Consider the following 14,794-nt stretch of genomic DNA (forward strand, 5'->3'; position numbering starts at 1 on the left):
TCCTGTGCCCTATGAAATAAATGTCCAGGAAAAAAGGAATATTTTATTTAAGAGAAATCCCAGGGGAAACGTTGATGTTTGACACACAAGCTTTCACTGCATGTGGAACAGCTTACTATACGGCTAACTGTAGCCCAGGGGTGAGCAAAACATGGCCCACCGATTGATTCTGTCCAGCCCACAGATTAATTTTAGGTAGACCTGTATCATGTTCATTAACGTGTTAATAAGTGTTGTTATGCATGTTAATAGTGTTATTTTGATTAAGTGTGGAAATGACATGAAGGATCCTTTATACTATAAATGCCACAACAATGTTTAAGTATAGCTATTGTTAAATACCATTCATTTTGTGTATGTGACCCTTAACAGCTCACCAAAACTCATGGTCCTCCATCCCAAATAGTTGTCCACCCCTGCTGTAGCTCATAACAAACAGTGCCTCAAAACAAAATAAACTGGGTAGTATGTTATATCATGTATGTGGATTGTAAGAGTGTAAATAGGGTTTCTAACAGTACCATCTTGTGCAGGGACAGTCCAGTTACTGAAGGAATTGTAATGGCTGGCAGGGAACCAGTGGAGCAAAGCAGTTCTACTTGTGTTTCCCCAGAGAGCCAGGACACCACCCTGAGTAACTTCAAATATAATATAGCAGGTAATGCTGATCTTGGGCTAGGAATGCAGATTCAGTCTTTCTGCAAGCCAGACCTGTTGTATATGTTACATGTTTTTATTTTCCAGGTTCTAGATCCTTTACATACACTTACAGCTTGTCTGCACACAAACTGGATTAAAAGAAACTGATTTTAATTCATGTCTTTAGTTATCTCACTGTAGGTCTAGTTGTGGGCACTCTTCTGTCAGAATAAGAGTGCCCTAATTGAATTGAACTTAAATTGCACTCTTTACTCTGAAAAAGGAATATGCACCAGTAGCCTTGCATGAAGATAACAAAGATATACATTAAAACCAGTTCAGTGATTTGGTATATAGACAAGCCTTTATTCCAGAAACGACAAGAAACCTTAAACAGTTGTCTAAGTTATTGCTACTATGGTGCAAACTCCTTGGCTTATCATAAACTGAAAACAAGGTAGTGAGCTAAAATTAAAGTACAGGTGACCCTCAGCATTTGCGGAGAATATGTTGTCATATCCCCTGTGAATGGTGAAATCTGCAAATAAGACACTGTGTTCATGAACGCAGTGCCCCTGGTGGCTGGGGGTCGGGCACAGCTCCGACGGCGACGGTGGGAGTGCAGCAGCAGCAGCAAGCGTGGAGATCCTGAGGAGCTCCTGTAAGTGTATAAAGTGTATTTAAAACTTGGGTTCAGCATTCACGAGCTTTTGAAACTGCAAATGCCGAACCCGTGAATAGCGAGGGTTTCCTATACAGTATTCTAATGTTATAAAAATCTTAATCTGTCTGCCTGTCTATCCATAACACTTTATTTGCACCCTGGTTGACTGACTGAAACAGCCAATCGGAGTGTGAATAAGCATTCAGACAGGAGGTGGTGGTGTGGCAGAGCGCCGCCATGATGGCAGGGACATGGGATGAAGTGGGGGGCGTGTGAGGCCAGCACAGCTAGCCTGGCCCTACCTGCCCTGCTCCCTGGAGGCGGTAGCAATGGAGCAGACAGAACGGAGGGTGCAAGGCCAGCACTGCAGACCTGGCCATCCCACTCTGCTCCCTGCAGGTGGCAATGATGGAGAGGGGAGGAGGGCAATGCCACCAGAGCTGGTCTCACCTCCCGCACCCTTGCTTCTTGGAGGTGGTGGTGGCGACACGGGGGATTGGGGGGGCAGGGGCAGCACACATGTACACCCTAGCACCTTTCCACATATGCAGGCACTGGCAGGAGTATGATGTGGGCTGCCCCAGCATGAGTGGGCAGGGCGTGGTGGCGTCACGGGGGATTGGGGGGGCAGGGGCAGCACAGGGGGGGAGTGGGGTCATAAAGTGCGCTTTTTCTAATGCACATTAAAATAAGCTCATGCTCCTCCCCCCTTCCATCATCGCCACCTGCAGGGCCAGCATGGGCTGTCGGAAGAGTGCCAACATGGGCTGATGCAGTGATGGGGGGTGGAGGGGGAGGAGGAGCGAGCCCAAGCCAGGGGGAGAAGCCAGCCTGGTGTGGTGGTGGGGGGGAGCAGCAGCAGCAGCACCCAGTCATTCTTGATGGGCAGTTAATTAGTAACCTCATAAATCCAGATGCCAAAAATCCAGAATTGTCAAAAATCCAGCACTTCCTTCCACCACTCTCTTTTGCACTCTTGGATGTAGAGGGGGAAACTTGCATGTGGTAGCTGCTCCAGGACCCGCTGCTGCTATCCCCCCTCCCCCGCTGCTCCACAATGGGCTGCTGCGCTGGTTTAAAAAATCTGGCATTTTCAAATTTCCAGCAAGTGCTTGGTTCTGAGCATGCCAGATTTATGAGGTTATGCTGTACTTCACCATTGTCTGTCCTGTCAGGTGAGGTACAAGCAGCTCTGTCCATAATAGATATGCTTTGGTAACATACTTTCTGTAAATATCTTGAATGAGTTTCATTACCTGCATAGACTATCTAATTGTTGAGTTAACACTGAAACTAATGACAACAATTCAAATATGAAATTTTAACTACTTCACTGATTTTAACTTCAGCAGAAAGATCCAGATACTCTGGGGTTTTGTGTTGTGCCTTCTCCTCCTTTGAAACCAGATGGTTCTAAAACAGCCTGCTGAGTTCCTATATTTTGGCCATTTGGGGCTTAAGTCCTCCCCCCCCCCCCCCCCTTCAACTGTAGGCTCATAAGTAAGAGCACTCAAAGTGAAAATATTTAAAAGGCAGTAATACTGGTAGTTCTGTTGCATCGTATGCTTTTTGTAACACTTACTTGTAGTTTTTTTCTAGCTGTGAAGTCGCTCATTCACAGAGCAGCCCAACTAGTCTTGTAAAGGGGCAAAGTACTCCATGCAGCAAACATTTCTTCTTGTGATTGTGCTAATCTGCTGTTTCATTATGTTGTGGTGTCAAATAACATCCTGAACCCAGTTGGCCATTTGTGATCAGTGTCAGGTTGATCATTACGCTTGGAGATTGTTGGCTGTCTGCTAAGAAGGTTCTTGTTTTCAGTTTATGTGGTTCCAGGGTTAAAATCTGTCTGATCTCACAGGGATACACATAGATTGTAAGAGTCCAGGAAATGGTGAAAAATGGGTGTGGATTGAATATGACCTACAAAGAACTTTTAAAAACCAAGCTTGTTTTCACTTTTTTAACTTTAGAAATATAAATTTTAGTCTTCTCTAGTTTTACTAGAGGATTTGTTAGGAGTGTCACAAATATGTGTTATGAGCTCTTACACCTTACTGAAGGAAAAAGGGGATATTGAACAAAGGCATCCTTTCTTCAAGTGTCATTATACATTGTTGCTAAATAGCTGTTAATAGAACAAGTGTCTGAAATCAGTGTTCTGTGTTCATTTCCTTTTCATCATTTGGTTTTCAGCCTCTTGTAATGTTGTGATTTACTAGCTGTGCAATCTAATATTATAAAAGCCTTAGTCTGTCTGTCTGTTGTCTGAAACAATCGGAGTGTTCCAACAGTGTTCTGGACAGGAGACAGCAGCAGCGGAGCATCATCATGATGGTGTGGACAGAGCAGCTGGACTGGGGGTGCGAGGCCAGTGCCACTGGCGTTGCTCCTCCCCTGCTCCCTGTAGGAGGCAGGGATGGAGTGCTGGCCTCATGTTCCCCCCCTGCCCCCCCAGCCTCTCTGGCCCTGCTCCCTGCAGTGGGCAGCACGGCATGCTGGCTGAGGGGGATAGAGGGGATGGTGAGGCAAGGTTTCCCCCCAGTGTTCCAGGGAGATGGCAGCAGTGTGGAGTGGTGGTGCTAAGTCCCTACCCTGCATCTTTTTCCTGACAGGCAAATGGCTAGTACACTATGTAATAACATGAACCAGTTTGGACAGGTGATGACTTTTTAATGGGAAAAAAGAGTTTTACAGAAACTTTTCCTGTTCCCTTTGTACTTCATGAATCATCTAAAAAGGGTATAAAATAAATGTTTTACCTTTGGTGATCACTTTCAAAACTCATTCCCTGTTTATGTAGTAAGATCAAACTCCTGGCTTTCCTTTTAAATTTGCTGGGTATGATAGTAGTAAATGTTATTTGGGAATTTATTAATATATCTGGAAATTTTTCTTCTGGCAGTAAGGAAGCATTGAGGGGGAGGGAGAGGGAACTATGCAGGTACAGCAAAGATGAGACTTGAATAAATGAATGTGTGATATATACCACTGTGATGGTTGATGCAGAGCACACTTCTAGTGTTTTTCATTGCAGAAGACGAGGAGGAAGATGTGGAGTACATAGTCATTGATCAGTTCCAGCAGAAATTTGGTTCAGCAGTGAGTAACAGTGAATAATATATTGATAGTGTGTTGACCTGTGATCCTGCCCTATTTTAATAGGAAGTATTGCCATTGGATGCAGGTCTTAGACAGTTCTCTGTGAGCTTCTCATGTCTTGGAGTACCCTTTCACAAGTTGTTGCTACCTTACTCCTAAGATGTGGTAACTGCTGTTTCCTTGAGCAAAGTGCCAATGGTATCTTTGATCACAAATGACTTTTTACTCTAACCTAAAGTGCACAAACTCCCTTCCATAACATACATGTATGAATGGGAAGGTAGGGAATTCAGTGCAGATGGGAGTATTGTTGTTCACAAGTAGGGGGATCTGCATCAGTTATATATAAGATTCTGTAGCAATTATGAGAGAATGGAATTAGATGGTCCATGTTTGGGAAGCACCAGAGTTGTTTGGTATTAGCTGTCAGAAGCAACTGCTCTTTATTTCCAGTGATGTGTGCAACTTCAGCACTCTGGGTTCCACCACTTATTTGTTACCTATCTAACACTGATCAAGGACAGTGAAGTCAACAGGAGGCTTGGACTGCTGATGCTGAAAGCTGTCCCAGAACTCCTAGCGCTAATGGCAGATTCAAGGTTAAAAAGCTTGTAAGAGATGTTTTGTCTTATACAAACTTAGCAGACAGAAATCATAATTGTTTCCATTGTGGTAGCAACTATGAGGGATTGGGACCTTAGTGTGTTAAACCCTGTCTACATGTATAACCAAAACAAGGTTTCTGCCCCAGAGGACGTGACAGCGTACCCAAGCATTTTTTGAAAAGGCAGCTTCTGCTTCTAAATTAATTTTTAATATATTAGCCTTGCTGCCAATATATTAAAAATATAATTGGATAAGAAGTACAATTGGCCTCTTGGAGCAGGGCCCTTGCTTGGCCTCTGCTCCAAGATATGCTTTATCACAAGTGTATAATGACTGAAAATCTTTTTCCCTTTAATGCACTTAGCTGTAACCCTTTTTGATTTCTTTTTGCAAATTTAACCCTAGAAAAATGTTCTCTTTAATAGGAATGTTGAGCATAGACTTCTTCTTAACCCATAGAAAGCAGATACTGCACAGGGAGTAAGGCTCACCATATTATAGCGAAGTAACTCAAAACTTCCTCAGAGGGACCTTCCCTGTTTGTTAGAGTTGTTTAGTATCCATGGTCCATTTGGTTCTTGACCTCTCTGCTCAGTCTGCTAATTGTGATTTACATGGCCCTCTGTAACTGGATTGGGAACTGTAACTCAGTTCTCACAGGTCATTTAAATACCTGTCAGATGTACACTTGTGGTCACTGCTGCTTTCCGTTGAATGTGAAACAGCCTTTCTACTATTAGTCCTTCAAGCCATCTCACCTTTGGTAACAGTCGTTTCTTCCTTATTTTCCATAGATGCTGCACATCAAAAAGCAGGTGGTTCTTAGTGTTGCAGCAGAAGGTGTTAGTCTTTGTCGCTATGGAAAACTCTGCTGGTTTCAGGTAAGGGACAAAGAGAAGGTGTTTTACAGGCATAATTATCAGTAAGGAGTGTGCTATTTAGACCAGTAAAAAGTCTAACGTAAAAGACATTTTACTGGCACTTACCACCAATATAGTTTATTTTGCTTTGACAAACAGAAGTAAGAGATACTAGTGTAAATATTTTTATACTTGTATGTCTTAGTTAAAGCAGCAAAACACTGCTAGAGTAGATGCAAGGCCTTCATGAAACACCCTAAAAGAGATCAAGAGTTATAAAGAGCCAGAAGAGGAAGATCATCCCACAGCTAACTGAGATTGTGATAATAATGTTCTATCTATATTTAAAGTTGTATGCTGCTTGGTTTAAAATACATCTATTGAAACTGGAGCAAAATATGGGTGCCCTCATTTTTATATAAACAAATTTAAAATTGAATGAACTTTTTGCGGAGGGTTTGCAGTGGTTTAATTCAATTAGTTTAAAATAACACCTTCAGTTATTGCAGTGCAATTCTGAGTATAGGCCATGTCTAAATTCTCTATCACATACCTGGCATATGAGAATGATAAAGGGTGCTTTCTTTTTAGTCCTTGCATTGCTATCTTTAGACCATGAGGGAGCATAAATGAAAACTAGGGGACTAGTATTTTCTTTGTGACTCTGTGGACACATCTACATGTGCGCTTTAATGCACATTAGCCTATTTTCATGCACATTAAAGCAGCGCAAAAAAGCGTGTTTTTTCTAATGTGCATTAAAATAGGCTAATGCTCCTTTTTCTAATACCTCACACTGGAGGTACTAGGTTTAATGCATATTAGGAAAAGCACGTTAACGTGTAGACACGCTCTGTATCTAATGACAGTGGAGAGTGGAAGGTTGTTTTTAATTCAGGCATAGTAGATAGGATTTGTTCTGTTCATATCTGAAAGTGCTGTTACAGGCAACCCCCGCTTAGCACTCTTAATTGGTTCCTGAAAAACCAAGCATTAAGCAAAACAAGCGTTAAGTGAAACGGAAAGTATTTAATGACCCAAGATGGTGACTGTGAGCGTTATAATGAAACTTGCTGAGCGCTAAGTGAAATTGGATATCAATTTCAAATGTGTGTTATAGAAAAATAGTGCAAGTGAAACAGTGTTAAGCAGAGGTTGCCTGTATGTAACTAGGCACAATAAGCTATTTTGTTGATCCCTTATTGCATGCTTGTCTGACAATATTTCTGAAAGGGGTAGGGTTGGCCTATAGATTAATATTCAGGAAACTAAACTTGTGCTCTTCAATATACTCCCTGTGGACAAGATTTCTGCAGTGCAGATATCTGTTTAGCAAGAGATCTTTTCCTTTTTCATGTCCCTACCTGTCCTCACCCCCTTGTAGATAAATTAGGTTTTGTTTGTTTTAGGTGGCAACAAGGAGTCGGGTTTTCTTATTTGATATTTTTCTCCTGGGGCCTCGAGCCTTCAAAAATGGACTACAAATGGTGCTGGAAGATAAGAATATTTTGAAGGTAAGGTTTTAGATTGTTTAAAGCCATTGAAGATTGTGGGGAGGACACATGTTCAGAAACATCAACAAAAATATATATATTTAGGTATTAGATCGGCAGCTAGCCAGCTTCAAATCTTTTTTTGATCCTTCAGGTTATCCATGACTGCCGTTGGATCTCTGACTGTCTCTCTCACAAGTATGGAATCATTCTCTCCAATGTCTTTGATACACAGGTACCTTGCTAGATAAATTGGTTTGTAACCAGAGAAAAGAGTTTCCAAGAGAGGATAGCCTAGTGATATTAATTACTTTAAAAAGGTTTCTCTGGACTAGGCTAAATGTTTTGTTTAGAATGTGTTTGCTGTCACACCTCAATAAAATGTTTTGCCCCAGTAAAGCGAAATTCTAAAAGGAAGCCGAAGTACAGCTTGCCTTGTCTCTGAAGTGTTGGAATGTGTTAGTTAGAATGTGCTCACTAAAGTACTACGGAAAGGAGCTTTTGTTCCACTCAGAAAACCTGTCAGGAAAAAGGTGTGGGGTTTTGTGCTTTAAGTGCTGGTTTATAAATGTTGGCATCTAGTGTAGATAAGTTAGTTGTTCTTGGTTAACCTTGCTGGAGCCGGAGACTCCTTGAAGTTGTACAGAAGGGCAAGCAGACTCTTGGTAATAAGGAGTTACCATCTTTATCCTTCCCATTCCTGTTACAGGTGGAAAAGCAAAATAAAGGAAAAACAGGCCATGTATGCTCTGTACTGGAGTAGCTCCACCCGTACTATCAACAGTGGAAGTTACAGCTTAGAATTGCAGTGGTAAATCCATCTGATTCTATTGTTGCAAGCTGTGGTAAAGCTCTAAGCATTGTATGCAGTGCTGTCACTTTATTTTTAGTATAGCACGTTATATTATTAGAATAAGACCTTGAAAACATAATATTATATTGAATGACTTTTTAGGCTAGACTCAGAAAAGTTGTGTTCAGCTAGTCACACCTGCCACGCTTTTGTAGTGTAAGCAAGGCTCCTTGCCTCTCTTTTTTTCTAATCATAATTTTATGTAAGTGTCTAAATGCAGCTGATGGTTGACCTGTCGCTCACAGTCACCTTCACTGGCCAAATGCCAGTCAGGTTTTTCCAATCCAGTTCTAGGCCTGGTCTGTTTATATCTATCACTAGATCACCTGAGCCCAAGAAAACTCCAACATGGAGGGTTTTTGCATCCAGCATTGCTAAGCAACATGTTGAAAATGGCTGCCAGACCCATATGAGCCTGGTCTAAACAGATAAGTTGCACTAGTACAATACCCCCTTATGTTAGGAGTGAGCACAAGCCCATCTGCTTTTCTCATGCTGGTAGAACTCTAAGCTTTGATTTTATAAGTCTTATTTGTAATTAGTCCAGTTCTGTTTTGGTAACAGATAAATTGATTTAGTGTCAGTTTAGACGCATCACACTTCCAGTAAAACTGAATTGATACAAACAGTCCTGCTGCTGCGTTCTTCACTACCTGAATCACTGAATAATTAATGTGTCTGTTTATCTTTCTGTTACTCTGAGGTTGTGTCTGGAGCTCATCATCTGAGCTACTAGCAAGTAAATTACATTTCTTAAAGAGAGGCAGCTTCTCAAAGAACATTCATAAAACCTACCAGTGTACCTTACACTCTGTATGGTGTCTCCATACAATTTAGCAACATTTAAAAAAAAGAAAGGGAAAAAAAAAAGAATAATTGGTATGCTGCTGCCCTAATACTTCATGGCTTGACTAAAACAAATTAATTTACTGTCAATCTTTGGGACAATTGCTGTAGTAACTGGCCAGTCAGATGCTTGCAAGTAAGTTAATAATTGACTGTTAATATAACTCATTGGTGTGTAGCAATGAGTGCCTCCTAACATAGCGTAATGAATGTAATGATTCCCTAGCTTTATTGCTCCTGTTATGGTCCTTATGACTACATGAGAAGGTTTTACTCATGGCATTTGTGTCAGCATACTACTGCATCACTATTTTACTAGGCTGTATGCCCACTTGACTGCTTCTGCTGATGCAGTCCTTGCAGCAACAGGTTGCATTGATGTAGATATGCCTCATTCAGGCTTAGCATCCCCCCATTTCCTGTACCACCATCTAGTGCGCTGTTCTTGGAGATTTTTGCAGTCCATCCTGGGAGCTAAACTCCCTTAATCCCCCCTGTTTCATATAATAATCTCTAACTGTCTGGGTTACATCCTTTACTCCACTCTTACTTGTGCCCATTTCCACCTTGTTGCAGAAGCTTGGATGCTGAATCACTTTGTAGAGTTCTTCAGGCAGTTTTAGGGAAAGGGCACTTAATTCTTCTGTACTTGCAGAACTCTATCAGTCAGGATAGTGGTGGGTGTGCAGTACTGAAAATTAATACTGAGGAGGAGGCGTAGATAATATGGACAGGGAATGAAAATTGCTTGGCACTCTAGATATTCACCTTCCAGAAGCACATGCCAGCATTGCTTCTGAGCCTGTGAAACAAATGCTAAGTAGCAGGATTGGTTTGTGATGTGCATCTGGGATGACTGGGCAAAACTGCAGAACATTCAGCTATATGAATGCTGTGTTCCTGGAGTTGTGCGCCAAGTTTGCCTTGGGTCTTCAGCAGAAGACTGTTAGAGTTGGAGCTGTTCTGATGGTGACAGCCTGTGTGGAGACTGCTCTGGAAGTTCATGACCCTGGATTGCTATAAGTCACCAGGTAGTTAATTTGGTACTAGAAGATCCACAGCATGGGTGATTGCCCTCTAGGAATGCAGTGCCATTCAGAATGCTCTGCTGCATGGAACTGTAACTTTGGACAGTGTGCAGGAATTAAAGAAGGATTTGATGCGGTGGGATTCTAAAACTGTGAAGGAGCACTACATGGGGGATGCATACTGATTCTGGGCCTGCTGCTTGCTTTTAAGTAAATAAACAGAAGAGAATACTTTTCCGTATCTAGAAGAAATTGGTGGATCATCAGGAATGCTTCTTTAACATTGGCTTGCCAGAGGAAGTGCATCATGTTTGTATCTTTAATAATACAGGACTCTGAAAAGCTTCTGACAAGGACACTTTTCCAGGCCAATTGTAATTCTTTCTGATCCAGACTGTCCTTTTTTCCCCTGGCTTATGAAAACAGACAGTTTGGATAGCACCAAGGGGAGTTTTAACTATTGCCTGAGCAGTTGTAGGATGAGTGTTGAATGTGCATTAGTAAAATGAATGGATGCTGGAGATGCTTCATGAATAGGTTGGACATCGGTGACTGAATTCTCTGATCCTTATTGCTATTGTTTGTGTTTTACATAGTATTTATGAAGCAGAGGAAGAAATACCACTAACAGGGAAAATGCTATCTACTGATCTTGAATAGTCAGAGATGAGCAAGATCACATCTTGCTAGGGGAGGAGGCCTTAAGAGCATGCTTGGACAGTATGGCACTGTCAATGCTCTGCTTTGTCAGTGTGAAGCAATTGTGCTTGGCTGGTACCTGATTTTTAGGTGACTTGTAGTGTGCCTTATGGAACTGGACACTGATGTGGGGATACACATCTGCCTTTTTAAAACATAATAAAAAAATCAATATTTTCACAAATGAAAGCTATTCTGCAGTAATAAATAACAAGCATACTTCTAAACAAAAGTAAGACCACTTAAAGTGTGAGATGCTGACTATTCTTGTAAGAATTCCAGGATGTGGCTTTATACTGTCACAGCAGTTATCCTTAGTTTTTATTGGGGTTAAGGGAGATGTGCAAAATAGCCCATGCCTAGGAAGAGAGTCATCCATATGGCACAGTGGCTGGTGGGGTCTAAGTCTCTGTGTTTTGTGCAGTACACTGGGTATATGTTCATTTTTCTGTCTAGTGTTGCAGAATGACTTACTTGATCTTGAACTGCCTTTTCTCAAGCCTGTGTTCTTTCCAGTCCCTAGTTTCTTATATTATGGCCTTGGAGATCCGGAGAAGATCAAAAAATGTGTCTTTTCTTGTCTGTTTTTCTTTCTTGTAATGAGAATAAATGGTGCAGAGGGGCTGCCTGTCAAGGGTATCCCAGAAGTCACTGATTTAAAAACCAGAAACTCCCAACCCAAGACAATTTATTATATTTACAGGATTAGCATACATGAAGTGTTACAGTCAAAATTTCTTAATTTTCAATAAAGATCTTCAGGGAAAAATCATAGAATCATAGAAAATTAGGGTTGAAAGGCACCTCAAGAGGTCATCTAGTCCAACCCCCTGCTCAAAGCAGTACCATCCCCAGATCATTCCAGCCACAGCTTTGTCAGGCTGGGCCTTAAAAACCTCCAAGGACCCACCACCTTTCTGGGTAACTTGTTGTAGAGCTTCACCAGCCTCCTAGTGGAGAGTTTTTCCCAATGTCCAACCTAAACCTCCCTTGCTGCAACTTGAGAACATTGCTTCTTGTTCATGTATCACCACCGAGAACCGTGTAGCTCCATTCTCTTTGGAACTACCCTTCAGGTAGTTAAAGGCTGCTATCAAATCCCTTCAGTCTTCTCTTCTCCAAACTAAAGAAACCCGGTTCCCTCATTAGTCATACACTCCAGCCCCTGAGCTACTTCTGTTGCTCTCAGCTGGACTCTCTCCAACTTGTCCACATACTTTCTGTAGTCTATAGGGGCCCAAAACTGGACACACTACTCCAGATGTGGCCTCACCAGTGCAGAATAGAGCGGAATAATTACTTCCCTTGATCTGCTGGCAGCGCTTCTACTAATGCAGCCCAGTGTGCTGTTAGCCTTCTTGGCAACAAGAGCACACTGACTCATATTCAGCTTATTGTGCACGATAACCCCCTTTAGGTCCTTTTCTGAAGAGCTGCTGCCCAGCCAGTCAATTCCCAGGCTGTACTGGCGCATGGGGTTCTTCCATCCTAAGTGCAGGACTGTCCTCGTTGGACCTCATGAGATTTCTTTTGCCATAAGTTATTCTGAATCCTAACCCTATCCTGTAGCATATTTACTCCACCCTGCCCCTTCCAGCTTAGTGTCATCTGCAGACTTGCTGAGAGTGCACTTCAGATGGTTAACGAAGATATTGAACAAAACTGGCCCCAGGACGAACCCCATTTGATACTGGCTGCCAGCTAGTCATTGAGCCATTGATTATTTCCTGTTGAGCCTGACAATCCAGCCAGCTTACAGTCCGTTCATCCACCTTACAGTCCAACCCGTATTTCTCAGTTTGCTCGCAAGAATGCTGTGAGAGACAGTATCAAAAGCCTTGCTAAAGTCAAGGTATATTATGTCCACAGATTCAGTAATCTCTTCATAAAAGACAATCAGGTTGATCAGGCATGATTTACCCTTGGTGAATCCATGCCGATTGTTCCTAATCACCTTCTTTTCCTTCAAGTGCTTAGAAATAGATTTTTTGAGGATCTGCTCCATGATTTTTCCAGGGACTGAGGTGAGGTGAGGCTGACTGGTCCATAGTTCCCTGGATCCTCCTTCTTCCCTTTCTTAAATATGGGCACTATATTTGCCCTTTTCCGATCATCTGGGACCTCCCCCAATCGCCACACATTTTCAAATGGCCAGCAGTTCTGCAATCACATCAGCCAACTTCCTCAGCACCCTTGGATGTATTACATCTGGCTCCATGGACTTGTACATGTCCAGCTTTTCTAAATAGTACCTAACCTGTTCTTTCACCACTGCGGGCTGCTTACCTCCTTTCCAAACTGTGCTGCCCAGTGCAGTAGTCTGGGAGCTGACCTTGCCTGTGAAGGCTGAAGTAAAAAAGGCATTGAGCACATCAGCCTCTTCCTCATCACTAGGTTGCCTCCCCCATTCAGTAAGGGACCCACACGTTCACTGACCTTTGCTTTGTTGCTAACATACTTGTAGAAACCCTTCTTGTTACCCTTTATGTCCCTTGCTAGTTGCAACTCCAGTTGTGCTTTGGCCTTCCTGACTTCATCCCTGCATGCCTGAGAAATGCTCTTATATTCCTCCTAAAATGTTTGTCCAAGCTTCTAGTTCTTGTAAGCTTCCTTTTTGTGTTTAAGCTCACTGAAGAGTTCTCTGCTAAGCCAAGCTGGTCGCTTGCCACATTTGCTATTCTTCCTGCACATTGGGATGGTTTGTTCCTGTCCCCTCAGTAAGATTTCTTTAAAATACAGCCAGCTCTCCTGTATTCCTTTCCCCCTCAGATTGGCCTCATAGGGGATCCTGCCCATCAGTTCCCTGAGGGAGTCAAAGTCTGCCTTTCTAAAGTTGAGGGTCTTTCTTCCTTTTTGTCAGGTTCCTGAACTCAGCCATCTCGTGGTCACTGCTGCCCAGCTTGCCATCCACTTCTACATACCCACCAATTCTTCCCTGTTTGTGAGCAGCAGGTCAAGAAGAGCATGGCCCCTACCTGGTCTCTCCAACATGTGCACCAGGAAGTTGTCTCCAAAAACTTCCTGGATTGCCTGTGCACTTATGTATTGCCCTCGCAGCAGATGTCAGTGATTGAAGTCCCCGTGAGAACCAAGGCCTGTGACTGGGAAACTTCCACTACTTGTTTGAAGAAAGCCTCATTTACCTCATTCTCTTTGTCTGGTGGTCTATAGCACACACCTACCAGAACATCCCCCCCTTCTTGCTCTCCCCACTAATCTTAACCTAGAGACTTTCAACAGGTCTATTTCCAGAGGTTCACTCTTGCTACAGACTTGTAAAGTATGATGAGTAAATTGGGACTAGTAATAAGTGTAGAACTGGTGCATTAAATAGTGCTAAACTTATTCCAGGCAGTAATTTTTATTTCATATGACGGAAACAATTCCGTATCTTTAACTTTGTGCACTTTGGTGTTTTTGTCAATTTGGGATCACTTGGGATCACATTACCAGGGTTCACTGCATGAAAGTGGCTCTTGTGGATCTGCACAGGCAGTGATGACATGGTCTGATACATTACTCATGAGGATGCAAGAGTCCTGAGAAGATTACTGCTCCAGGCAGCTTGAAGTCACCATTGCCAGCCTCTTCACCAGCGGCAGATTAAGATTTACTGGGGCCCTGAACAAACAGAAGGCCCTCCACACCCCAGCGGGGACTTCAGCTGGGGGGAGGTGCCCTTTCCCTCCTGGTGCTGCTGCTGCCAAAGGCCCTCCATGCCCTGAGAGGGAGGCTGGGTGGACATAGCCAGGCTGGAGGTGGGGTGGCACATGCTCCCCTCTCCTACCTGCTCCCTGCCCCCTCCCCCCCTTCCCACACCATGGCTGGAGTGGAGGAGAGCCAAGTGAGGTAAGAGTGGATGCAGGTTGCCTGCTGTGAGCTTAGGGCTCTCCATCCTGCTGCCTTTGCCTCAGGGGCCCTGCTGCAGCTGGTGCGGGGCCCCCAGGACAAAAGCAGCAGAGTGGAGAGCCCCAACTCCACAACAGACAGCCTACATGCACCCC

At 43.1% G+C, this 14,794-nt stretch overlaps 1 protein-coding gene across 6 annotated transcripts in view; it reads left to right on the top strand.

Annotated features, from left to right (window-relative positions):
* EXD1 (exonuclease 3'-5' domain containing 1) overlaps positions 1–14,794 on the top strand; it is a 34,338-nt gene that overhangs the window by 6,361 nt on the left and 13,183 nt on the right. For 2 of the 6 annotated variants that reach the window (XM_019551488.1, XM_019551494.1), the window contains 5 exons: positions 534–658; positions 4,341–4,405; positions 5,806–5,892; positions 7,281–7,385; positions 7,519–7,599. In XM_019551488.1, the coding sequence (XP_019407033.1) occupies positions 534–658; positions 4,341–4,405; positions 5,806–5,892; positions 7,281–7,385; positions 7,519–7,599 (463 nt within the window). The remainder of the gene's footprint in view (positions 1–533; positions 659–4,340; positions 4,406–5,805; positions 5,893–7,280; positions 7,386–7,518; positions 7,600–14,794) is intronic. The other 4 variants (XM_019551490.1, XM_019551491.1, XM_019551492.1 and 1 more) reach the window with 4 other exon arrangements.

Source organism: Crocodylus porosus, unplaced genomic scaffold (assembly GCF_001723895.1).
Source record: "Crocodylus porosus isolate Cpor-Errol unplaced genomic scaffold, CroPor_comp1, whole genome shotgun sequence".
Classification (NCBI taxonomy): Eukaryota; Metazoa; Chordata; order Crocodylia; family Crocodylidae; genus Crocodylus; species Crocodylus porosus.